This window comes from Stegostoma tigrinum, chromosome 49 (genome assembly GCF_030684315.1).
Source record: "Stegostoma tigrinum isolate sSteTig4 chromosome 49, sSteTig4.hap1, whole genome shotgun sequence".
NCBI lineage: Eukaryota > Metazoa > Chordata > Chondrichthyes > Orectolobiformes > Stegostomatidae > Stegostoma > Stegostoma tigrinum.
In genome coordinates this window covers 3,558,932-3,584,377 of record NC_081402.1, presented here as the reverse complement: position 1 = coordinate 3,584,377, position 25,446 = coordinate 3,558,932, and the positions used below count along the sequence as shown (strand labels likewise).

The 25,446-nt window shown below is 48.4% G+C and overlaps 2 protein-coding genes across 8 annotated transcripts in view; one reads left to right on the top strand and one right to left on the bottom strand.

Annotated features, from left to right (window-relative positions):
• LOC125450004 (transmembrane and coiled-coil domains protein 1-like) overlaps positions 1-9,487 on the top strand; it is a 33,319-nt gene extending 23,832 nt beyond the window's left edge. Inside the window, exons 2-4 of the mRNA XM_048525929.2 lie at positions 699-1,549; positions 3,629-3,764; positions 7,224-9,487. Coding sequence (XP_048381886.2) covers positions 699-1,549; positions 3,629-3,764; positions 7,224-7,532 — 1,296 coding nt within the window. The 3' untranslated portion in view covers positions 7,533-9,487. The remainder of the gene's footprint in view (positions 1-698; positions 1,550-3,628; positions 3,765-7,223) is intronic.
• The window catches only part of nprl3 (NPR3-like, GATOR1 complex subunit), a 95,320-nt gene that overhangs the window by 47,208 nt on the left and 22,666 nt on the right, over positions 1-25,446 (bottom strand). For 5 of the 7 annotated variants that reach the window (XM_059643206.1, XM_059643205.1, XM_059643204.1 and 2 more), the window contains 10 exons: positions 25,283-25,415; positions 24,925-24,999; positions 24,044-24,197; positions 23,074-23,152; positions 21,052-21,189; positions 18,824-18,980; positions 17,305-17,411; positions 16,463-16,592; positions 16,174-16,363; positions 12,528-12,720 (listed from right to left, as the gene is read on the bottom strand). In XM_059643206.1, coding sequence (XP_059499189.1) covers positions 12,528-12,720; positions 16,174-16,363; positions 16,463-16,592; positions 17,305-17,411; positions 18,824-18,980; positions 21,052-21,189; positions 23,074-23,152; positions 24,044-24,197; positions 24,925-24,999; positions 25,283-25,369 — 1,310 coding nt within the window. In that variant the 5' untranslated portion in view covers positions 25,370-25,415. Of the gene's footprint in view, positions 1-11,354; positions 11,609-12,527; positions 12,721-16,173; positions 16,364-16,462; positions 16,593-17,304; positions 17,412-18,823; positions 18,981-21,051; positions 21,190-23,073; positions 23,153-24,043; positions 24,198-24,924; positions 25,000-25,282; positions 25,416-25,446 lie in introns of those variants that run through there. The other 2 variants (XM_048526004.1, XM_048526005.1) reach the window with 1 other exon arrangement.

Sequence of the window (25,446 nt, the reverse complement as noted above, 5' to 3'; positions counted from 1 at the left end):
GCAAAGCTAATCCACCCAGACCTGCATATTGTTCATCTGGGGGAGGAAACTGGAGCACCTGGAGAAAGCTCCTACAGCGGACACTGGGAAAATGTATAAACTCCACCCAGACAGTCATCAGAGGCTGGAACTGAGCTTAGGCCCCTGCAAGGCAGCAGTGCTAACCATCAAGCCACAAAATAGGAGGCTATTCAGCCCGAGAGAAACTCAGCAGGTCTGGCTGCATCTGTGGAAAGTGAAACCGCATCAGTGTTTTGAGTCCAGTATGATCTATCTTCAGAGCTGCTTGGGAATCTTCAGTTCTGAAAGACTTGAAACGTTTCGCCGTCCACAGATGCTGCAGAGTTTCTCCAGCAGTTTCTGTTTTTCCTTCAGATTTCCAGCATTTTGCTTTTATTTGAGGCCACTCAGCCCTTGAACTTGTGCTGCATGATGCCACATAAAGACTGGCTGTATTGTAAATTTTAATTTGAGGGCCAGAATTTCAGACTTCTGCAGTTTTCCATAGGAATGTTCTGCCTGAAACCACTGCTGAAACGCAGTCAGCCTTCCTCCCACCAATGCGACATCTCAATAGAGGCTGGTGCCTGCTTTGAAGAGGCCTTGATTAAACTAATGAGAGTGTGGATTGCTGTGTTGGTCTTGAGCTGAAATTAATGGAGGGGAGTTTCTCTCTCTCTCGGATCTTTGCCTTTCAGACTGACACGTCAGAGGTCACCAGCGTGGTACCGTCGTCCAGCCCACTGGCCTTCAGTTTGCTGGAGAACCCCAAGCAGGATTCCCATGAGGAGGCAGAGGTCATACTGGAGGAGCTGAAAACTGAGCATGGCCTCCTCCAGCAGAGGGTTCTGAAGCTCACTGAGCAGATCCGGGTGCAGCAGACCCACCGCAACACCAACGTCTCGGAGTACCTGCGGCTCATCGCTCGCACCGACAGCACCCAGGCCTTCCGTTTCAAGCAGGCCTTCGAGAAGAAGAACCACTACCTCTCCTCAGTCATCCTGCAGCTCCAGAGGAAGCTGGAGCACTATGTCAGGAAACAGCAGCAGCTGGAGCGAGAGATGGGCCTGCTGCGGGAGAGGAACCCCTCCCTGTTTGCGATCCAGGGGGTAAGGGATGAATATCTGCCAGAGGAGAACCAAGGAGAATCCCCGTTCCACAGCGAAGGCAGTACATCCAAGATGACCCTCCTACCGCAGACGTTGTCGGAGATGCAAGGTGCCTCCAAGGAGACCCCACCGGACACGTTTAACCCTCCCTACCAAAATCTCCACATCTCACAGCAACTCACAATGCCTGACGAAGACTACTCCATCACCACCAGCTACTCCGAGGAGCTGCAAGACTTGGCAGTGCTGAACTATGACATTAAAGCAAACGGGATCAGCTCCTTCGATAGGCAACATATGGGCTACCTGAACATACTGGAGGAGTTGACTGACATCAAAGAAACGCAACTGAATTTGGAGCTGAACTTTAAGACCATAGCAGAGCAGTATAATCAGCATTACTCGGTTTTTCAAGAGTCCTTAGAAGAGGAGAGATACAGGTATTTGTCCATTTTTTTGCCTGACGGTTCACACCTTCACAGTCCCCCTACACTCCCACCTTCTCTTGTAACTGTGGGAAACCCACAGGCTTTTAAAACCCCGTTCTGGCCATCGGTTCCTTAATTACTGGGCCACACTTCAGTCTCCCAGGCTAGCTGCACCAGCTCTTCGACAGGAAGGAGTTAAAACCATAAAGAGAGAGGTGCTGTTGAAGCAACAAATTAACAGGAGGTGGCCATTCAGTCCCCTCCAGACCTGTTCCATCATCCAGTTCAGACTGCGACCGCTTCCAACTTTTCCCTGCACAAATCCGCAATTTTATACAACTGCTATAGTATGGAGAAGTAGACCATTTGGAGTCCATTCGAAGAGCACCCCACGTAGACCCTATCCTATTCCTGTAACCCTGCATTTCCCAGGGCGAATCCACCCTAACCTGCACATCCCCTAGACCCTATGGGGAAATTTAACACGGCCAATCCACCCTAACCCCGCACATCCCCTAGACCCTATGGGGCAATTTAGCACAGCCAATCCACCCTAACCTGCACAACTTTGTAATGTGGAAACTGGAGCAGCCAGAGGAAACTCCCGCACAGGGTGAATGCGCAAACTTCACACAGATCGTCATCCAAGGCCAGAACTGAACCACAGTCACTGGTGCTGTGGGGCAGCAATGCTAATCACTGAGCCACCGTGCTGATTCCCTCTGTACCTGGAATTGCAGTTATATCAATGCACTCAATGAACCCAGCCTTCTCTGGGCTAGATTCACTATCCTCGGAAAAGAATTCTCTCCTCAACTCTATGGCCGAGTCATTGCTCCGAGACCATACGTCCTTGTGTGTTGTGAACTCCGGCCTCTGGTTCCAAATACATCACTGCCAAATCCAGCAGCCCACCACCCCCACCCCAGGGGTGAAGAAGCTTAGCATCGACCCCCCCTTGTGCCCATAAGGACCAACCTGCAACAAGCATCTGACGTGCACTCCTTTTGATACGGAGGTCAAAACTGACCCAAGTATTCCGTGTGTGGCCTCACCACAATGCCCCTGCACAATTGGCAAAGTGTTCCTTAAGATCATACGCCTTGTGAGAAAGTCAAACGTAAGATATGGTGTTTGTACGTAAATGTTATGTTGGACACGCAAAGAGAGACAGAAAGTACATGCAAAGTACAGTACCGCGAGAGAGCGAGAGCATGTGAAATGTATGGCAAAGAAAGAATGTGTGAAGGGTGAGGAGAGGGGGGAAAAGGTTGAAGTGGGAAGAGAAAGGATGGCAGAAGAGAGACACAGAAATGGAAAGGGAAGTGCAAAGAGAGAGTAAAAGCAGAGAAAGAGGGGTTGGAAGTGAACAGAGAGCGGGGGAGGACAAAGGTGGAAGAAAGAGAATTAAACAGGACAGAGGTGGAGGGAACAGACAGAAGGGAACAAGAAGGATGGAGGGAGGAGAGGAGAGGAGATAGGGGAGGAAGGAGGAGAAAGGGGACAGGGTGAAGAGACAGAAAAGAGGAGATAAGAAAAGAAGAGTGAAGGGAGATGATAATGGGGAAGAAGAGAGAACGGATAGTAAAGACAAGAGGCGGCGGAGAAAATGGGGAGGGATGAGAGCTGGGGTGTGGAGGAATGGGGAAGTGAGGAGTGAAATGAGGGATGGGAGTAAAAAGTGGAGTGGAGGAGAGTGCAGAGATGAAAAGAGAGAAGGTGGAAATGGAGAAGGGAGAGTGAGGTGGGGTGAAATAGAGTTAGATTGCAAACCTTCAGGACAAACTCCAGAGAGAGGAATAGTCAGGACAGGAAAAGAGCAAGGAAGGGACAGGAAGAGGCAAGATGGAACAAGTGAATGAGCAGAGTGGGTATGAGAGAAAGAGAAAGAAAATGGAGTGGGAAAGCAGCAGGGAAGAAAAGGAGAGAGAGAAAAGAGAGAGGAAGGGGAAATGGATACTGGACAGTAAGCTTCAGGTTGACACTGCAATGGGGCTAAACAATGACATCTGGAGTATGCAGATTGTTACACAGCACCTTCTGGGTTTTGTCTGCACAGGGCTGAGCTGATTTACTTTTTCATTATTTTAGGTCAACCCAACTTCAGACCGAACTGAATGACCTGATGGACCTTCACCAGAACGAGGTGCTGAACTTGAAGAGTGAGTTGGCCAGCCTGGAGGAGAAGATAGCCTACCAGTCATATGAGAGCAGCAGAGACATCTGGGTCAGTAGCAGCCAGCACCAGCCGTGGGTTTCAGGGGGATGGAGTGTTAGGGAATCCCTCTTCCCAAACCCCTAATACACATCCAACAGGGCTGGATGGGTATGTGTCATGGTACATGGCTCCAAAAACCCACCAGCTGGCACAAGTCCAAAGATGAAACCACCAGAAACTGTCAGCAGGAGGCAGCATGTTGGCTTGTTATCTCAGTTGGGACCAGAGCCCCAGGATACATTACAATGACTTTACTCAAGTAGCAGTGGTGATGGTGCTAAAGATAAGGAGATAAGAACATAAGAAATAGAATCAGAAATTGGCTAGCTGTAAGAAGGCAGGGCAGTGGTGGTTGATGGGGAAATGTTCATCCTGGAGTTCAGTTACTAGTGGTATACCGCAAGGATCTGTTTTGGGGCCACTGTTGTTTGTCATTTTTATAAATGACCTGGATGAGGGCATAGAAGGATGGGTTAGTAAATTTGCGGATGACACTAAAGTCGGTGCAGTTGTTGTTAGTGCAGAAGGATGTTGTAGGTTACAGAGGGACATAGGTAAGCTGCAGAACTGGGCTGAGAGGTGGCAAATGGAGTTTAATGCGGAAAAGTGTGAGGTGATTCACTTTGAAAGGAGTAACAGGAATACAGAGTACTGGACTAATGGTAAGATTCTTGGTAGTGTGGATGAGCAGAGAGATCTCAGTGTCCGTGTGCATAGATCCCCGAAAGTCGCCACCCAGGTTGATGGGATTGTTAAGAAGGCGTACGGTCTGTTAGGTTTTATTGGTAGAGAGATTGAGTTTCAGAGCCATAAGGTCATGTTGCAGCTGTACAAAACTCTGGTGCAGCCGCACTTGGGAGTACTGTGTACAGTTCTGGTTGCCACATTATAGGAAGGATGTGGAAACATTGGAAAGGGTGCGGAGGAGATTTACCAGGATGTTGCCTGGTATGGAGGGAATGTCTTATGAGGAAAGGCTGAGGGACATGAGGCTGTTTTCATTAGAGAGAAAAAGGTTAAGAGGTGACTTAATAGAGACAGACAAGATGATCAGAGGATTAGATAGGGTGGACAGTGAGAGCCTTTTTCCTAGGATGGTGTTGGCTAGCACGAGGAGACATAGCTTTAAATTGAGGGGTGATAGATATAGGACAGAAGTCACAGGTAGGTTCTTTACTCAGAGTTTAGCAAGGGTGTGGAATGCAACAGCAGTAGACCTGCCAACTTTAAGGGCATTTAAATGGTCATTGGATAAACATATGGATGATAATGGAATAGTGTAGGTTAGATGGGCTTCAGCTTGGTTTCAACAGGTCGGCCCAACATTGAGGGCCAGAGGGCCTGTACTGTGCTGTAATGTTCTATGTTCTAGGAGCAGGTATAGGCCATCTGGCCCATCGAGCCTGATTTGCATTCAATAAGATCACGGCTGATCTTTTAGTGGACTCAGTTCGATTTACCCATCCGCTCACAGTAATTTCTTTACTGTCCAAACATCCACCTTCACTTTAAAAACATTCAATGAGGTACCCTCAACTGCTTCACTGGGATGAATTCCACAGATTCACAACCCTTCGGGTGAAGACATTGCTTCTCAACTTAGCCCATAGTGGGAGGCGATGGCCTAGTGGTATTATTGGTGGACTGTTAATCCAGAAAATGCTCTGGGGACCTGGGTTCAAATCCCACCATAGCAGATGGTGGAATTTGAATTCAATAAATATCTGGAATTAAGAATCTAACGATGACCATGAATCCGGTGCAAAATGTCGGGAAAAACTCATCTGGTTCACAAATGCCCTTTAGGGAAAGAAACTGCCATCCTTAGCTAGTCTGGCCTGCATGTGACTCCAAACCCACGGCAATGTGGTTTACTCTTAACTGCCCTCTAGGCAATAAGCAATGCCCTCGTCCCATGAATGAATAGAAAAAAAATCCACAGTCTGCTCTCCCTTGTGTTGAGGCTAGGTCTCCTATTACTAATTTCAGCCACCAGTAGAAATAACCTCCTTGCTTTTATCTTATGTATTCCCTTCATAATTTTATTTGTTTCTATAATATTTCCCCTTATTCTTGCAAATTTGAATGAGCATGGTCCCAGTTTACTCAATCTCTTCTCATAAGCCAACCCTTTCAACTATAGAATCAACCTAGTGAACCTCCTCTGCACCCCCTCTAGTGCCAGTACATTCTTTCTCAAGTAAGGAGACCCAAACTGTACACAGTACTCCAGGTGTGGCCTCACCAGTACCCCACACAGTTGCAGCATAACCTCCCTGTTTTTAAACTCCATTCCCCCCCTAGCAATAAAGGACAATATTCCACTTGCACCTGCAAACCAACTTTTTGTTGATTCTGATGCTAAGCTGTTCTGTTACACGAGAGGACACAGGTTCTACAAACCTACCACTAATGTTAATGTAGTCTAGCCAGCTCAGTTTCTCATCAGGGGAGGCAGTGGTGATGTAGCAGTAATGGAAGGTAACAACAGCTTATCAGACTGAGTCCTGAGATGGCAGAACTGATGTACAAAGAGTGACTGAACCAATATTCAACAGAGTTTAGAAAAACAGAGGGGAATCTCGCAGAAGCCTATAAAATTCTAACAGAAATAGAGAGGGGGAAGTGCAGGAAAGATATTCCCGATAGTGGGTGAGTCCAGAAACGGGGGTGTCAGCCATTTAAGACAGGGATCAGGAGCAACCTCTTCACTCAGAGGGTGGTGAACCTTTGGATTTATTGGTGACATTACCACTAGAGCACCATCTCTGCTCTACCCAACCAGGTGACGAATTCTAAAGATATCTCTGTTGTCACTTGCCCTACAAGATTCTACAAATTTCCCCTGCCACTGAAGTTAGGCTAAGTAGCCTACAGACCTCCACATTCCTCTCTCACCCTCTGACCAGTCTTGTATTCTGAAACCGGGGATTGCATTTGCTACTGTACAATGTATAGGGACAGCTCCAGAACGTTGGAAAATTTCAGAAAATCTACAACAAGGGTACTTCTCTCTTTGGCAAAATCTACAGGCGCAGGCCACCAGGGATTCTCAAACTCACTGCCCCTTCAGCACTGGATAATTTTTTTTTTATTTGTAGTAATTTTTTGCATCCCTTATTGTTGCTCTACCTCGTGGGAAGAGAAATCTAGAACAAGAGGTGGGAGCATGCTTTCAGAATGAAGAATCTCCTGATTTAGATGGGGGTAAGGAAGAATATCTGCTCTCTGAGGGTGGAAAGTCTATGGGATTCTGAATGGTCTACTCAGTGTCACAAAGAAACGTACAAATTCAAGGCAGGATTGTAACACTGGCCTTGATCATTAGATTCAGGTTGACGCTGTTGGCTCTCTGTTATTGCTGGCATCTTTCTACTATCTGTCTTCATGTTCCATTTGTGTTCATCGGTCCACCTTACTGAGCTCTTGCGTAACCTCTGCCTTGTCCCTGTGTCATTTGTCGGACAGGAGGTGCTGGAGAACTTCCAGAGCAAAATGGCTCGGCTGGAGCAACAGCAGCAAGCAGCTCAGGGGGAGATTCTGGACCACGTCAACACCAGAGAGCTGCTGGGAAAGACCATGAACCTGTTGCTCATCATCTTTGCTGTCGTTCTGATGTTGATGTCCACCATATCGGCCCTGGTCGCGCCCTTCATCAAGACCCGGGCTAGGACTATCAGCACCGCCTTGGTGATCGTGCTGCTGTTCTTCGTGTGGCACAACTGGGAACTGCTCACTGCCTTCATTGCCAGGCGGGTGATCTTCCGTTGGCGTTAAGAGCTGCGGGCTGGAGCAATGGGTCCACAAACCCCCTTTTCTCCCCCAGGTTCACCGCAGCTCCACAAAGGTGTGGACAGCTGGACAGCTGTGCAGTACAGCGTTGGAGCAATAAACTGCCTTCCTCCCCATCCTGCAGCCCGCCCCAGGCCTCTCAAACAACCATCCAGAGGAGGATAGTAGCACCTGCCCAGAAAGAGCCAAATTAAACACCCAGTTCCTTGCTCCATATGTTACGACGCATCAAGTCTATATCCACATACATCTTAGGGTTCCTGCTCCGATCACTCCCTCAAGCAGCTCCCTCCACCAGCTTCCACGTGAAAAGGTTTCTTCTCGAGCCTGCCCCTTCATCTCCCTTCCCAACCTCATCTTTTTACCAATCATATTTAAATCTTTATCCCCTGTTTGTTGACCTTTTCTCAAATGGAAATAGCTCCCTCCTGGCATGGTGCCTCACTGTTTTAAGACCTCGATTAGACCTCCTGTCTATTTCACCTCCCCCCCCGCCATCCTTCATCACTAAAATTCTCCACTCCAGGCAAACCCTCCTTCTGCATCCTCTCTTGTGCCATCACATCCTTCTTGTGATACAGCGACCAGAACAGTATGCCGTACTCTAGCTGCACCCTGACTGGTGTTTTCAGCAAACACCTTACTGCTCTTACACACATTGTTTAGGCCAAGATGTACGAGGCTTCTAATTTTCTTCAGAACTATCTGATCTGATCTGCCCGGTCTTGAAACCTTCAGGGATCTGTGGACATGTGTTCCAAGGTCCCCTGCTCTGTTACGATTCTCACAATCCTTAAGTTTATTGTACAATCTCCTTGTTCTGTTTATTTCTCCCCAAATGCATTAAACCTAATTTGCGATATTAAATTCTATTGCCACTCTTCTGCCCTCTCCCTAACCAGTCCATCGCTACTTTGCTGCAGTTTGTAACTCTCTTCCACTTGGCCAATTATCGTATTCATTCCAAACATTAGAATCATGCTTACGCTGAAGGCTCTAGTCGGCGATACCCTCCAGGAACCTGGTTATGAAGCCTTGTCGAAACAGGATCCACCCCAGTCACCTTTTATCTTTTGCCTCTCACTACTCATACTGTTTTAGAATCAAACTGCCTGAGGATTATGCAGGTTTTTATCTTCCAAAGCAGTCTACTATTTGGTTTAATGTCAAAATGCTTGCTAAGATCCGTACGGACCATGTCTGAATTGGAGCACCTGCATCGTCCTTCCTGGTGAACTCCTCAAAACCAAGTCAAAAAAGACCCTCCTTTTAACAAACCAACACCCACTGCCCTTGATTAACTTGTGCCTTTTTAAATGACCATTGAGGCCATTCATTCCTTGGTGCTATTCTTCCCCAATAATTAGCAAGCCAAAGTTAGATTGACTGGTCTGTAATGACCTGGTTTATATCCCTTCCTCAAACAAAAGGCACCACAGTAGCAGGCTCCAGCACAATACCTGTAGCCACAGAACACTACAAAATGATGTTCAGAACCTCTGCTATTTCTCACTCACAAGCTCGTCTTTGACACACTGATATAGGATGGTTAATCCATCCACTTTCAAAAGACACTACACTCCTTAACGTTTTGCCATCGCTCGGTAGTTCCTGCCCAACAAAGCGCACTCTTTCACCTGAACCACAATGTCTTCACCAGTTGTGTATGGCCCTCCCATGTGAGCAAAAGTATTCACAGTTCACAACTACAGCCCGTCAAGGTCCAGGCATCACAGCCTGGAAGCTACGAACGGGCACAGCACAAAGAGCCTTCCCCTTGAGGAGGGGGCTGTACACAAGTCGATGCAACAGAGTCCAGCCTAGTGTTTTAGCCTGACATTCATCAAACCTTTTGCAGCCCTACCCGATTAGAGTGCCCAGCAGGTGAAACTACCGCTGGATTGTCATCAGTTTCGGCACCGACTGCACACATTGCAAGAATGGGCTGCGTAAAGGAAAATAAATAACTTAAACCAATGCTGCATCTGGACTGAGATATTGCTGATTTTGATGTTCACAGGCGAGATGTTTCTCTCAATGTGGTTGTCAGTGGGGAGTGATGGGGTGCGGGGGGGTCCATTAGGGAGCAGGGTTTGCAGGCACAGTCTCTGACAGCATACTGCACCATCACCCAGCCATGCAACTCATGCTGCCTGCTCACTTCAACGATCACATCACCCAGTCAGCACTGAAAACTGCTGGACAGATCAGCTTTGAGCAGAAAAGGCAGATGGCAAAGTGGCTCTAGGAGAGATCAAAGGGGCATCCTGCATCCTTTTAAATCTACACCCTCAGAGTGGAGCAGATAACACAACAGGCCAACACAATCCCGGACAGGTATTCTGTTAATGACTTCAGGGCACTGTCAGAGGCAGCCCATTCAGCCTATTGTGTCCACAGAAGAGCGTCCCACCCAGATCCCCTACCACGCAACCCCATCCTTGTAATGCCACCCTAACCTGCACATCCCTGGGCACGACGGGACAATTTAGGACGGCCAATCCACCCTAACCCACACATCCCTGGGCACTACGGGACAATTTAGCACGGCCAATCCACCCTAACCTGCACATCCCTGGGCACGACGGGACAATTTAGCATGGCCAATACACCCTAACCCGCGCATCCCTGGGCACTACAGGACTATTTAGCACGGCCAATCCCACCCTAACCCGCACATCCCTGGGCACTATGGGACAATTTAGCATGGCCTGTCCCACCCTAACCCGTACATCCCTGGGCACTACAGGACAATTTAGCACGGCCAAGCCACCCTAACCTGCACATCCCTGGGTACTACGGGACAATTTGGCACGGCCTGTCCCACCCTAACCTGCACATCCCTGGGCACTACAGGACAATTTAGCACGGCCTGTCCCACCCTAACCCGTACACCCCTGGGCGCTACGGGACAATTTAGCACAGCCAATCCACCCTAACCCACACATCCCTGGGCACTAAAGAGCAATTTAGCGTGGCCAATCCACCCTGACCTGCACATTCCTGGACTGCGGGAAGGAACTGAAACACTCGGAAGAAACCCATGCAGACACAAGGGATAATGTGTAACTCCACTTAGACAGTTGCCCGAGGGTAGAATTGAAGGTGCTTGGCACTGTGAGGCAGTAGTGCTAACCATGGAGCTGCCTTGTACCAACTCTGGAAAGCTCTTCACCAAGCTGTTAAACCCTCCATTTCCTGTCCTACAATCAATGCTGGCTCTTTCCAACTTGGCTTTCAAGCCTGGCCACTTGATCAGACACCTTTCAGAAACAGCACTACATCAACTTCACTACGTCACTGAGTCTCTCAGCCAGCTCACTAAAAACAAAAGACAAAACAAAGCTATTCAAACACAATGTGCTTTCCCTAATCCACACGTCTAAGTGACTGTTAATTCTGTTCCTGATTACGAGTTTGCACTGGTTTAGGTTTGACCTACTTGACCCTAGTTAGAAGTGTGTCAGTGAGCTCAGTTGACTACATGGCTGGCTTGCAAAGCAAAGCTACCTGACAGCGAAGGTTCAACTCCTGCACTGCCTCAGGTTGCCATGAAGTTCACAACCTTGATCCATGCCCGAGGTGTGGTGACCCCCTCAGGTTAAACCATCAGCATTTGGTCTCTCTCTAACGAGAGAGGGTAGCTCGGCTGTTCTCAGGGACTATAACAACTTTACCTTCCGTTAGCCAGGGGCTGCACGCTATCCTGGGATCTCTCACAAGCATTCAGAACTGAACATTGGCTGGCGAGCAGGAAGCAGTAAAATTGTCAAGGAGGATAAAATAAAGCAAACAGACGAGGTGAAATGGTTCAAAATGTTATCTGAGCGGTGGATGGTTGGCACCAACCCGAGTCCCTCGGTTATTATTTTGGTTGAAAAAAAACAATGTCGTTTTACACGAAGGGAGACTGGAAGACCGAAATGATGGGATCTTCGTGATTGCGAACAACCAGCACGCTGCGGAACTTGTCGATCAGCATCAGCAGCACTGAACGTCGCATGTTCTCGTTATACATGATCTCCTCAAGGTGGTGGCGGCCACGGAAATAATGCAAGAGTCTGAAAAGGGGGGGGGGGGGGGGGGGGGGAAAGAGAGAGAGAGAGAGAGAGAGACACAGACAGGCGGACATCACTTTCATGTGCAAGGTAAGGAAGAGTGCGTGTAGGCGCCTGTGTATGGGAGCGCGTGTGTGCTGGCACCTGCATGTGATAGTGAGTGCAGGCACAAGAAGGGGAGTGCACAGACACATGCAAGAGAGTGAGAGAACACAAACAGGTGCGAGAGACAGAGTGAGTGACATGGAGACAGAGAGACAACATAAGAGACTGTATGCTCAAGGGAATGAAAGGGAGAGAAGTGAATAGAAAATATAAAGCAAGGGAGTGAATGAGTTGAATTAAAGGGAAATGAGTCAGTCTCACACACAGACACACACGCACAGAGTGTGGAAGCAGGCTAATCAGCCCATTGAGTCTACACACAACCCTCCGAAAACCATGCCACCCAGAAACCCCCCAACCACCACCACCACCCTATCTCCGTAACTGTGCATTTCCCATGGCCAATCCATCTAGCCTACACACCCTTGGACACTACAGGGCAATTTAACAGGGCCAATCCTCCTAATCTGCACATCTTTAGACATTATAGGCAATTTAACTGGACCAACCCATCCAACCTGCACATCTTCATACTGTGGGAGGAAACAGAGCACCTGGAGGCAATCCAAGCAGACACACGGTGAATGCGCACACACCATACAGACAGTCGCCCAGGGCTGGAATCAAACCCGAGTCCCTACTGCCGTGAGGAAGCAATGGAGCCACTGTGTTGGTATTACCCTCTTTGACAGTGGTGGCGGTTTGGTTGCGAGGGGCGGGGGGGTGTCATCTAGGCACACGAAGGAATCACTGTGAACAGCAGCACCACCCCATACCTTCCCCTCCCTCCAACCACCAAAGTGTGGTTAGCACCTACCTTGCCAGCATGCGCAGGTCCTCCTGATTCTGGGCAGCTGGAATGTTCTGGATCACTTTCCTCTCGTGCTCGGTCAAGCTGGCCAGCAGGTTTTCAGTCATGCGCTTGTTCAGTGGCGAGTCGCCTCCAGGAACGAGCTCAGCACTGGAGTTATCCATACTCGGGCTGGTCAGGGTCATGTCATCACTGCTGGCTGTGAGAGAAGGTCACAAAGTGAAAGGCTACAGAGATGGGGTAGAAAAGATAAAATCAAAAGCAACACTTCCTAGACCAGGCAAATTAAAAATAAACTGCTCTGTCACATTGTCACTACAAAAGAAGCAGATTCCAGCTCACAATATAACTTATACTTCTATCATGTTGTCTATATACTGGTATAGACTTGATGGACCAAAGCACCCCTTCTGTACTGGATGGGTTTATGATTCGATAAACACAGGAGGAGGTCATTCAGCCCTTTGAGTCTGCTCTGCCAGTTAATAAGATCCAGTCTGCTTCCCCACGCCGCCAACCCTCAACTCCTTTCATTAAAACTCAATCTAACTCAGCCTCGGATAACTCACCCAAAACCTTGGGGCAGCACCTATCTGTGTGGAGTTTGCACAGTGTTTGGGTGGGTTTCCTGCCACAGTCCAAAGATGTGCACGCTAGCTGGACTGGTCATGTTAAATTGCCTGTAGTGTTCGGGGATGTGTAGAATGGTGGTGGTCATGGTGGCGGCGGCAGGGGGTGGGGCGGGGGTATGGGTCATTGATTCTGGGTGGAATGCTGAGGGTCGGTATGGAATTGTTGGGCTGAAGGGCCTGTTTCCACACTGTAGGGAGTCTGTGATTCTTCAATGAAATGCAGCGGCTTAGTCTCTGGAAGAGAGCATCTCAGAGACTCAGGAAAGAAATTCCTCATCTCCATCTTCCCTCATTTCTAAACTGGGCCCCCTGGTTCTAGTCTCGTCTCTCAATGGGAAATCAACTCTCCATATCCACCCTGTCAAGTCCCCTCAGGATCCCATATGTCTTAAGAAGATCATGTCTTATTCTGCTCAACTCCAAATAACTTTGTAAGATAAGACCCTAATCCCAGGAAGGAAGTGAGCAAGTCTTCTTCAAACCACTAATTATATCCTTTTTTAAACAAAAACTCTACAACAGTACTCCAGATATGGTTTCACCAGGGCCCTGTACACTTCTAGTAAAACTTTCCCACTCTTGCCTTTTTTTCCAATAAACATCAACACTCCATTTGCCTTCCTAATCACCCAGACCCCTCTGCACCCACAGAGATGTGCAATCTCTCGCCATTTAAATAACATGCTGCCTTTCTATTCCTCCTGCCTAAGCAGCTATGCTCACAATATTACACTCTATCTGCAAATTTTTTGTCCACGCACCTAAGCTATTTATAGACTTTTGCAGCCTCGGTGCTTCTTCTTGATAGCTTCTCACTTACTTTGGTCTCTTCAGCAAATTTAGCTACATTCAATCCCACATCCCAGTCATTGATATAGAATGTAATTAGTTGAGGCCCTAGCCTAAAACCCACTCCACTAGGTACAGTCTGTTAACACATGAAAAACATATTTTTTCTGGCTTACCGCTTCCTGTGAGCTAGCCATTCCTTTATCCTCTGCACCAAGAGATTATCTGCTGTAGTAAGAGATAGTAGGAACTGCAGATGCTGGAAAATCTGAGATAACAAAGTGTAGAGCTGGAACTGCAGTCACGAACCATTTCCACTCCCCCTCCCATTCTTTAGATGACATGTCCATCCTGGGCCTTCTGCAGTGCCACAATGATGCTACCTGAAGGTTGCAGGAACAGCAACTCATATTCCGCTTGGGAACCCTGCAGCCCAATGGTATCACTGTGGACTTCACCAGCTTCAAAATCTCCCCTCCCCCTACTGCATCCCAAAACCAGCCCAGCTTGTCCCGCCTCTCTAACCTTTCCCTCCTCCCACCTCAAGCCCCACCCCCATCTCCTACCTACTAACCTCATCCCGCTCCCTTGATCTGTCCGTCCTCCCTGTACTGACCTATCCCCTCCCCACCTACACTCACCTTTACTGGCTCCATCCCTGCCTTCTTGTCAGTCTGCCTTCTATCCACCTATCTTCTCCTCTATCCATCATCTATCTGTCTCCCCTTCTCTCCCTATTTGTTTCAGAACCCCCTTCCCCTCCCCCATTTCTGAAGAAGGGTCTCGACCCAAAATGTCAGCCTTTCTGCTGCTCTGATGCTGCTTGGCCTGCTGTGTTCATCCAGCTCTACACCTAGTTATCTGGTGTAGTAACTTTTCTTTATTGGCAGCTTATCAAATGCATCTGCAAAATCCATATACACTATATCTTTTCCTGTTTCTCCATCCTGCTTACACTGGAGTTGGACAGTATTTAGTTAAGCCACAGCTGGAGTACTGTGTGCAGTTCTCATCATAGAGAACAAAAAGAGGCTCTTCAGTGATTGTACTGGAGGGGATGCAGAGGAGATTCACCGGTATGTCAGCAGGATGGAACTTTTCAGCGATGAGGAGAACTGGATAAGCTCGGATCATTCTCTTCGGAACAGAGAAGGTTAGAGAGGAATCTGATGGAGGAGTGTGAGATGAGGGTAGAAAGCAGCATTTCCCCTTAGTCAAAGGATCAGTAAGAAGAGGCGATCATTTTAAAGTCAAAGCAGAAGCTTTACAGGACATTTGAGGAAAAATATTTTCATCCAGAGGTCAATAAATGTGGAGCTGAAAAACCACAGCTGGCCAGGCAGCATCCGAGAAATGGTGACTTTCCTGCTCCTCGAATGCTGTCTGGCTGGCTGTGCTTTCCCAGCTCCACATTTATTGACACGAGCTTCCAACATCTGCAGTATTTACTGCCTCCTTCATCCAGAGGTTGGTGGGAATCTGGAACGCATTGCCTGCGAGGGCAGTTGAGGTGAGAAACTACATGACCTTTAAAAAGTACATGGATGAGTACTTGATGTATTATAATGTTCAAGGTTGTGCGAGCAAGTGGGACTAGAGTAGGGAGTACTGTCTTCTTGGGGTCCAGATTTGATGGGCTGAAGGGCTACTTCTGTACTAAATCACTCTATACTTCTGCAAAGAAAAACTGTAAACAAAGTTTTCCTTTTGCTAAGCCATGTACACCTGATTTTCCAAGGAACCTGCTGGAAACTCCTACGTAATGGACTCTAGCAGTTTCCCTATGATAGATGCTAGGTTAATACATGCTCTGGGTTCTTGTCCTCCCACTCCCTCTCCCTCTTTTCTTGAATAAAAGATGCTGCATTAGTTATTTTCCCTGGTGATGGCAACTGTTTTATGTTCCAGCCTCCCATTCACTTCTTGACTTTCAAATACCTTTGGGAAGTTTTCAAAGTCTTCTGCAGTGAAGGCACTCTCAAAATTCAGTTTGCAATCTCTTCTATTTCCATGTTTTCCATGGTCAGTTCTTGCGTCTCACTCTCTCAGTGACTAATGCTAGCTTCTCCCTTTTCCTACTTAAATACATTTACAAATTCTCACTGTTTTTATATTTAGATTCACTTTAGCTCATGCTCTACTTCTTCATCATGAGACAGAAGGCAGAATTAATGTTTAGCATCTGGTGACTCTTCATCACAATTCTCTAAGCAGAACAAGAAGCCACGTACTTGGTGAGCCAAAACTGAGAGCATTTGGGGCACTGAGGCTTCGTCCACTAACGCGAGCGGGCAGCAACTTGTCTTCCTCATTGACCTCGATGTCCATTTCATTGGGCGGCACCATCAGGCAGACGTAGGTGTGCAGCTGAATCAGGAGCCGGTGCTGTAACATCCAGATCACCATCTGAACCAGCTGTGCCTGGAGAAAAAGCCAAGGTAGATCAATGGAGTTGCAGAAATCAAGATCGCCCTCACCAATGCCACAATTCCCATCCGGGACTTTCCACTGTGCTCCTACCTCCTGCATGGGTGGGGCCAGTGGGTTCTTGAACTGCGAGAGAGAGGTCGGCAGAGAGAACTTGGAGAGAACACTGAGCAGGTCATTCCCAGGGAACTGCTGAGTAAAATGTTCGACCAACGGTGAGTATCTGCAATAAATGTACCGAGTGAGGTGGAGTTGGTGGCCTGTGAAACACTTAGGACAGAATGCCCACAGAGCCAACTTCTCACTGCAAAGCCCTATCTCCATACTGACATGGGCCCCAAGACCGGGACAGCATAGGGTTAGATACACAGTAAAGCTCACTGTACACTGTCCCCCCATCATACACTACCAGAACAGGCCAGCACAAAGTTAGAGATAACAAGGCGTAGAACTGGATGAACACAGCAGGCCAAGCAGCATCAGAGCAGGAGGCTGACGTTTTGGGCCACACTGTTCTTCAGAAATGAAAGTTAGATACTTAGTAAAGCTCTCTCTACACCATCCCCTGTCAAATACTCCCAGGACGGGGATAGTATGGGCTTAGATAGAGTAAAGCCTCCTCTACATTGTGACCCACACTTGCACATCTTTGCATTTCTGTTACCAGTTGTGATGATGGGTCTCTCTCATTATACCCTTTGGTAAAATTAATAATTTTGAGCCAGGTTTAAAGATAGATTGACATCAGACAGAGCTTAAACAGAAGTGAGAGTACCGTCAGGTAATAAACACTAGACTAGTGAGTTATACAGTACTATTCATCCTCTGCAGTCTGGTTCATGCTCAAGGGTTTCACCCAGACCTGCTCTGTCTTGCCCAGTTCTGCCTTCAATGCGGAAGGAAATCTCCAGCTGGGCACTTGACTTCATACTCACATACAAATGTTGGCATCAGGGGACAGCATGTAGAAGTTATTCTCACATAGTGGGTAGATGATTATCGCTTTGCCCCAGTACACCAGGTGAGCAGCCAGCTGGAAGACCTGCAGTTCAGGAAACAGGAGAGGAAAGAGATGGCAGGATCAGCTGAGACTCGGACAGTACCTCTTCCCTAGTCCCTCAGGGGGCCCATGTTCATCCTAAAAATCAATACAGCAGTTGGCCCTTCAGCCCATCAAACCTGCCCCACCATTCAATTAAACCAGGACTGATCACTGACTTTGATGATGCTCCTTGATGGCATTAGTCTCCAGAAATCGATCAACTTCTGTCTCGAACCTGCTGAATGACAGAGCATCCACAGCTCTCTTTGACAGAGAATTCCAAAGATTCACTATTCTATTAGTGAAGAAACTGCTAAATTTCTCAGTGCTAAATTGCCTGGCCCTTACCCTGCCCCTGAGGTTATGTCCCCAGACAGTTGAAAAACCCTGTCACACCATGTATCAAGTTCCATTGTAATCACCTCTCATTCTCCAGAACCCTATACAGATACACAGAGACAGTTCCTCCAATCTCTCCTCAGACAATGCTGCCATTCCAGGGTTAATGTGCTGAAGCTCTGTCTCTCAGAAGCCCCTCAGTGATAAATATATCCTCCCTCAGATATGGTGGTCAAAAGTGTACGAGATACTCCAGACAGGCTTTCACCATGGCTCTACAGAACTGTAGGGAGACAGCTTTACTCCTGCATGCAAATCCTTTTGAGGTGATTACTGGCATTCCATATGCCTTCCTAACAGCTTGCTGCCCCTGCGCACTAGGCTTTTTGTGATGCAGACAAAGACACCCAGGTCCCTCTCACCATCTGAGAAATATTCAGCCTATTCTTTTCTATCTAAGTGAACAACTTCCCACTCAGTGACACTATGTTCCACCTGCCTTGTCCTAACAGCACTCACTCAGCCTGTCCAGCCCCTCATGAAGCCTCCTTGTACACTCCTGTCAACTTCTGATCCCGCCAGGGTGGTGTCATGGGGAAAAGGTGCCTTCACATAGCTAGCTTCTGGGATTTTTCCCCGTTTGCAGCCTGGCTTCTAGTGATCAAACCACGGGGAGCACTTCGCTTCCGGGATCTCCAAAGAGAAATAAGTTCATTCTGCAAACGGTGCTGCCTGGTGTGGATAACTGGAACTGCAGCAGGCTAACCCAGAGGGCAGTAAACACCCTCGAAGTTTCATCATTTTAAGCAGGATCCCCACTGGCTATAAAAAGTACACATTTAGGGAGGTCATAAAATATTTCACTAGTCCTTCCTCGCCTGAATTTACATGCAATGACTTTTCTACTTCATGAATCGAAATATTAGCTGGCAAAAGGCACCTTTTGTCAAAGTCTGCACTTATCAGGACAATTGGCAAGAATACCAAGGTAAGGGGTAAACCAGCGATAGGGAGCAGCATCGGTGCTGTTTATCTGTCTCCAATGGAGCAGGGGATGGCGTGGGATGGTTTACCTGCAGCAGAGCTAGGTCAGCATCCTGTGCAAGCTGCTGCAGGTTCTTCATTGCAGATGTAGTCTTGATGACCCTCACCAACGCTGGGGAACAGTCCACCGGCAGCTGGCTCAGCAGCGACTTCTCGTCATCCAACAGCAGCAGGGCGTGGTACGGCCTGGAAGCGGAGAGGACAGAGAGAGAGAGAGAGAGAGTGTTGGGGGGGGGAAGGAGAGCGAGAGCGAGAGAGAGAGAGAGTGTTGAGGGGGGGAGGAGAGAGAGAGCGAGAGAGAGAGAGTGTGTGTTTGGTGGGGGGGGAAGGAGAGAGAGAGAGAGCGAGAGAGAGAGAGAGTTGGGGGGAAGGAGAGAGAGAGCGAGAGAGAGAGAGAGTTGGGGGGAAGGAGAGAGAGAGAGAGAGCGAGAGAGAGAGTTGGGGGGGAAGGAGAGAGAGAGCGAGAGAGAGAGAATGTGCGCGAGTGTAGAGAGATAGTGTGTAAAGACGGGCAGAGAGACAGCCCAAGGTGGGGGAGAGAAGGAGGAAGTGAGCATGAGAGATGTAGGACACAATATGCACGAGGGTGGAGAGACAGCATATGTGGGAAGACACAGTGAGTGCAAGAGAGGGGAGAGATAGCGAGCACGCGCGCATGAAGGTAGGCAGGCAGGAAGCAATAATAAAAATGTTTGAAGGTAACATGCAGTATTGTTACCATCAAGGGACCACAATCCTAGTTTGTGCCCCGGCCCACAGAATTAAAACTACGCAACCTCATGAAGGCTCTTTGAGTGTGCTATCCAATCATTTCCACTCTGCCTATGCCTACCCCCACTGTTGAAAGTTCATGTTTAATGTGTTTCCTTTCAGACAGCGGACCCCATATCGGAACAATGCAAAAATATTCTCCCGCCTATGTCTGCCTCTGGTCCTTTAATTGAGATTTAATAATAGAGTCATAGAGTCAGACAGCACAGAAACGGATCTTTTGGTACAACTGAACATAATCCCAAACTAAACTAGTCAAACCTGCCTGTTCCCAGTCCATATCCCTCCAAACCTTTCCTGTTCATATATCCATCCAAATGTCTTTTAAATGTTGTAATTGTACCTTCATCTGGAAGTTCATTCCACGTGCAAGCCACCCTCCGTGTAAAAAAATTTGCCTCATGCCTTTTCTAAATCTCTTTCCTCTCACCTAGTCTTGAAACTTCCTATCTTAGGAAAAAGACAACTACCATCAACTCTAACTGTTCATTACTTCTATCAGGTCACCTCTCAAACTCTTACGCATGAAATCAAAGCAGCTATTAAAAGGAAACCTCTCCAATGTTTGGCCTTTTGCTCGCTCGTCGCTCTCCTTCATTCTTCCTGGTTAGCGTTCCCTCTCTCTACACAGGATCAGAATTCTGGTGCTGCAGCTCTCCTTCCTCCCTTCCAGCCAATGCTGGAGAAAATTGAAGGGGAGAGATCTTCCTGAAAAAGGGTCCTGACCGGGAATGTCAGCTTTCCTGTTCCACTGATGCTGCCTGGCCTGCTATGTTCCTCCAGCTCCACGCTGTTCTCTCAGACTCCAGCACTGGCAGTTCTAAATTAATCCAGTCCCATTTGCCAGTACTTGGCCCATATAACTCTAAGCCCTTCCTATTAATGTAGCCTTTGAAATGTTGCAATTGTACTTATCTCCAATACTTCCTCCGGCAGCTCATTCCATACATGCACTATCCCCTGCATGAAAGAGTTGCCCGTTAGGTCTATTTTGAATCTCCACTCCCCATCCTATGCCCCATACCTTGTCCCCCAAACCCCAACACAGCCTCACCCCTCCCCCGACCCCCACCTCACCTCCAGCTCCACACTGTATTATCGGGAGTAATTTAGGACATCTTGTCAGCATTGACGAGTTGGACCAAAGGCACTGTTTCTGTCCTGTTACAACTTTATGCCAAGTGTTAAAAACCTTGGAGAGTGTGCTGGTGCCAGGGCTGACATCTGACTACAGTTCAGTAGCTCATACTCCTGCCTTGGAATGAGAATGGGCCCCCTCCCCATTCCCTCCCACCCCAAAACTGAGGGAGCGCTAAACTGTTGGGGCTGCCCTGTTTTGAGTGAGAGATCAAACCAAGGCTGTCCCGTCAAAATGAAAATGGAGACAGCTCCAGGCCCCTGCTGCAACAAGAGATCACTGTGGAACACATGACTCCGGTGGAATCTGCACGGCACAGAGAGAGAGGGCAGGAACATTGCCACTTACCGGATAGCTTTGAGGCTCCGCTCGATGGCATCAGGAGGGATGTAGTCAGGGCCCAGCCGGTGGATCCTGTGAGGAAGGCAGAAGCTGAGCTCCAGCCAGTTGTTGATGTGCAGGTGGACCACGCCTGTGGTGCACAGACTGAGAGAGGAGGTCATGGGAGTCAGTGTCAGTACCGGGGAGAGACGAAACACTGGAACATTAACCAGACAGTAGAGCACATATTCACCCACTTTCCCTCGTCCACTCCCATTGGACCTGCTCTAACAGTCTCCCCTTGGGTCGGTAGGACTCACTCACCTGAGATGAGGATACCCTGGTTTTCCACACTCCAAAGAGGGGGTGCCGCCCTGTTGGAGGCTTGGCGCTGAGGGGGCGCAGAGGTAAAGCCACACTATCAGAGGTGCCATCTTTTGGTGTGAAAGATTAAATACAAGGCCCATCCTGGTTGGCCACAAATGCACAATCAGACACAACACAGGTGTGAGGGTGGGGCAAGTCTCTCCTGCCCCAGACCGTACTCTATCAACCGCCACTGCTACCCACACCCCCACAACCCAACAACTCCATTGCCAACAGTTCTTGACTAACATCACGACAACAGAAAATCAGCTCAGTGTTCATGCAGCTTGCTATGCACATTATATACTATATTAGCTGCCACATTTCCTCCAACAGTGGCCATATGAAGTAAATAAAAACTAACTCCTTTTTTATTTGCTAACATACTTTGGAGGGTGTTCGGAATGTGACAGACACAGTTGAAATGCCAGTCCATTGCAGACTTGGTGGAATGTGGAGTGATGGTAACTGCACAGGATGTGCAATCCATGCCTCAGGCTGCTGCTGTAGGAACAGGAAGTCAAATCCCTCCACTGCAACTGGTGAAATTTAAATTTAACTACATATCTGGGAAGTAAAATCTGATTTAATGGTGTCACGATAGTCACAAAGTGGTCCTGTTGCTGGGCCAGTATTCGAGAAAAACAGCTTAACTTTCCAGTTGAGAGGAGAAATTGACTAATTATATATGCTAAGAACATAAGTGGGGAATGTAACAGTATAGAATCACAGACTCCCTACAGTGTGGAACAGGCCATTTGGTCCATCAAATTCACACTGCCCCTTCAAACAAGATCCCACCCAGACCTACCCCCAGCCAATCACTGAAACGCTGCATTTCCCAAAGCTAACCCACCTAGTCTACACCATCTATGGGGCAATTCAGCATGGCCAATGCACCCTAATCTGCACATCTTTGGACGGTGGGAGAAAACTGGAGCACCCAGAAGAAACCTACACAGACACGGGGAGAGCGTGCAAATTCCACACAGACAGTTGCCCCAGAGTGGAATTGAATCTGTGTCCCTGGCGCTGTGAGAGAGCAGTGCTAACCACTGAGCCACCGTGCTGCCCCGGTAAAAGGGTATTAAAGAGGACAGTCAACTGTGATTACCTTCAACAGATATGGTGGGCCGAAGGGCCGTTCCTATGCTATGGTTTACCTGAGAGAAATAGGCTCAGTTGGCCGAATTCTATTCGGTCTCTGGGTTCTTGCGCTCCAGCCCAGCAAGTGATCTTCAAAGATGAGCACTGGCATCAAAGGATGGGGTGTTGGGAAGGGGGCAAGAGGGGACCAAGAGGCACATGCTCACCCAAGAAAGCCACTTGATGCTGCCAGGGCCTGCAGCTAGGCTGAAAGGGGAGAAAAGACAGTATGGGGTGCTCTGATAATCACAAGTACACTAACAGCTGAACGATGCAAATAAGATAATAGTACTAACCTGGAATGTAGATAATGTGAACACTTTGGGTGAGTAAACATGTAATCTTTTGACTGGAAAGCACTGTTTCTGTAGTAATGTTTGAGTTGTGTGTTATCTTTGGTGGTTATACCTTCCAAGTGTGCTTGAATAAAAGTTCGAACAAGGAAACGGGAGTCTCAAAGTGAGAGAGAGGCAGTGGTATAGGATGCTTTAATTTAATAAAATTCAAGGCCAGTGTCCAGGGATCTTTGGCACTCACCTGTCAAAGGCTTTCTTCAAATCAGAGGCCAACTTGCACTTGGGAAGGATGTGATGGAATGGAGACTGGGGGCCATCGCCTGAGGAGGAAAGGCAAACAGTAATGCCAATTTCACCACCCTTACTCCACATCCCTGCACAGATGGCCAGCCCATCGTGGACGTGCAGGAATCAGTTTGGCTGTGAGCAGCAGACATGGATGGCCATGTAGTCACCGCGCGGGTTGAAACATTCTGTCTCTGTGCGCAGTCAGTCTGCCTTCCTGCCTGGCGGGGAACAGATCAGTCCAACCGTACTACAGTCAGCAACTCTGCTGCTGACGTTAATACAGGGGGACAGCTTTCGAAATTTGAGCCAGGTCCCTCCAGGGCAGATGGTAGGGAGCACGTGTTTGTGTAAAGGGAACGGAAATTTCAGAATTCACTCACAAATCCCACCCCCCACCTCAATAAAGAGAAAATAGATGGGGGCAGGTCGGTGGGGGTCAAGATAGAGACAGAAAGGCAGGGAACCAAGTGAAGGCGAGAGAGATAAAGGTTGGGGTTGAAAGAGAGAGAGAGGGGTTTGAGATGGAGGGAGGGGGTTGAGGGAAAGGGAAGACGGGAAGAGGTGATCGAGAGAAGAGATGAGAGAGTGGGGGCGGGTGGGGTGAGGGAGGGGAAGGAGAGGAAGGCTGGGGTCAGGACGGAGGGAATGAGGGAGGATATCACAAGGGTTGACAAGGTGGGTGGGAGGTAGGGGTGAGGGGACGGAGGGGAGGACGGGATCAGGAGGGAGGGAAGGAAAAGAGCTGGCAGTTAGGAATAAGGGAGGGAGGGGGTTCAGAGGGAGAAAATGAGTGATATTATCGAGAAGAAGGGTTGAGAGGGTGGGAGGGAGAGGCGAGGGGCAAAAGAAGGAAGAAGGGAGGGGGTGAGGGAAAGAAGAGAGGTGTGGGAACTGATATGGCTGAATTTTCTGGGTAAACTCACTCTCTGACATGGTGGACACTTCGTCCTGAATAGCTAGCATCAGCTTGGCCTCCTGGGTCAGGTACTGACAACGTTGTTCTTCGTGCTGCAGGACAATGGCAATCCGACGCGAGAGGTTGTGTATGCAGCTGATAACTGAGGGGTCAGCATTTGCCTGTCAGCAGTTGAGAAAGATGTGGTGTTAATCAGACCCAGAGGACAACAGCATGTCCAAATATACATGGCCCCTGACCTGAACAATGTGGAGACATTTTCTCCATACCAGTGGAATTTGTATTCAGACAACTCCTTTTAACATACTAAAATGACCCCAAGGTGCTTCACAATAATTATTCACACAATTCAACTCACAGATCAACAGCTCAGAGGGGAGCACATTAAAGGGAAAGAGACACATTTCAAGAGGGAATTCCACAGTATCACAGCCTCCAGAGAGCTGAAGGGATGGTTGCTGACAGCTGGTGCACAGGCTCGACGTTGCTCAGCAGACGGCAAACCCACCCTCGAGCCGAGAGATAATGTGTTTCAGCTTCATCCACACCACTCTTGCGAAAGTCAGAAAGCCCCAGCTCTCCCACGGGAGAGACTTGGAGCAGAGGCCTGGCTTTCTACATACAGGTCAATGGCCAGGAACTGAAGGTGCATTTGTAAGGTGACTGGAAGGGTCCTGACCCACCAAGGGATCTACACGAAGGACGACAGTTACATTTTCGGCCAAGAAACATGAGTAGCTACATTTTCAGAGAGATGTGTCAGCTGTGATTGGGAGACAGGGAAAGAAAAGGCAGTGCTTGAGAGAACAAACCCCTACCCTGGTAGACCTCACTGACGGACACTTCCCTCTCCTCCCCCCTACACCGTGCCAATGCTGGTGGCCATACCCGTAAAGCAAACACCACGTTGAACAGAATCATGGTCGGCATTTCCCGTTTCGGAGATGGGTCCAGCTTGGAAACCTGGAAGAGACAAGAGATGATTTGTGTGAACTGTCAAGGCGGAAGGTGGTGCCCAAGCACAGACCAGTTGGGCCAAGCGGTCCCGCACCTGCACTGTTAGGAGTCGGACAACATTGTGGATGCGGTATCAGCCAAGCCAGAACGGAGAGTCAGGTGTACAGAAGCACGGTCAGAGTTTTCAGTATTTTGGAAGGGAAAATGGGGCTGGTGCTGGGGGTGGAAACAGCAGAGTGTAGGGCAAAGGGAGGTGGTTTGGGAATGTTCGGGGGAGAGTTTTGCTCACCTGGAGCCCAAGTGGATGCTGCAGCAAAGTCGGGTGGCCAACAAAACGGACATTATCGATCTTCAACTCAAATTTCTTGCCGCACATTTCCGACTTGGTCGCCAGGATGGTGGCCAGGATAACATCGGAGAACCTCGAATGACAAAACAAAGGAGTGTGCAAGT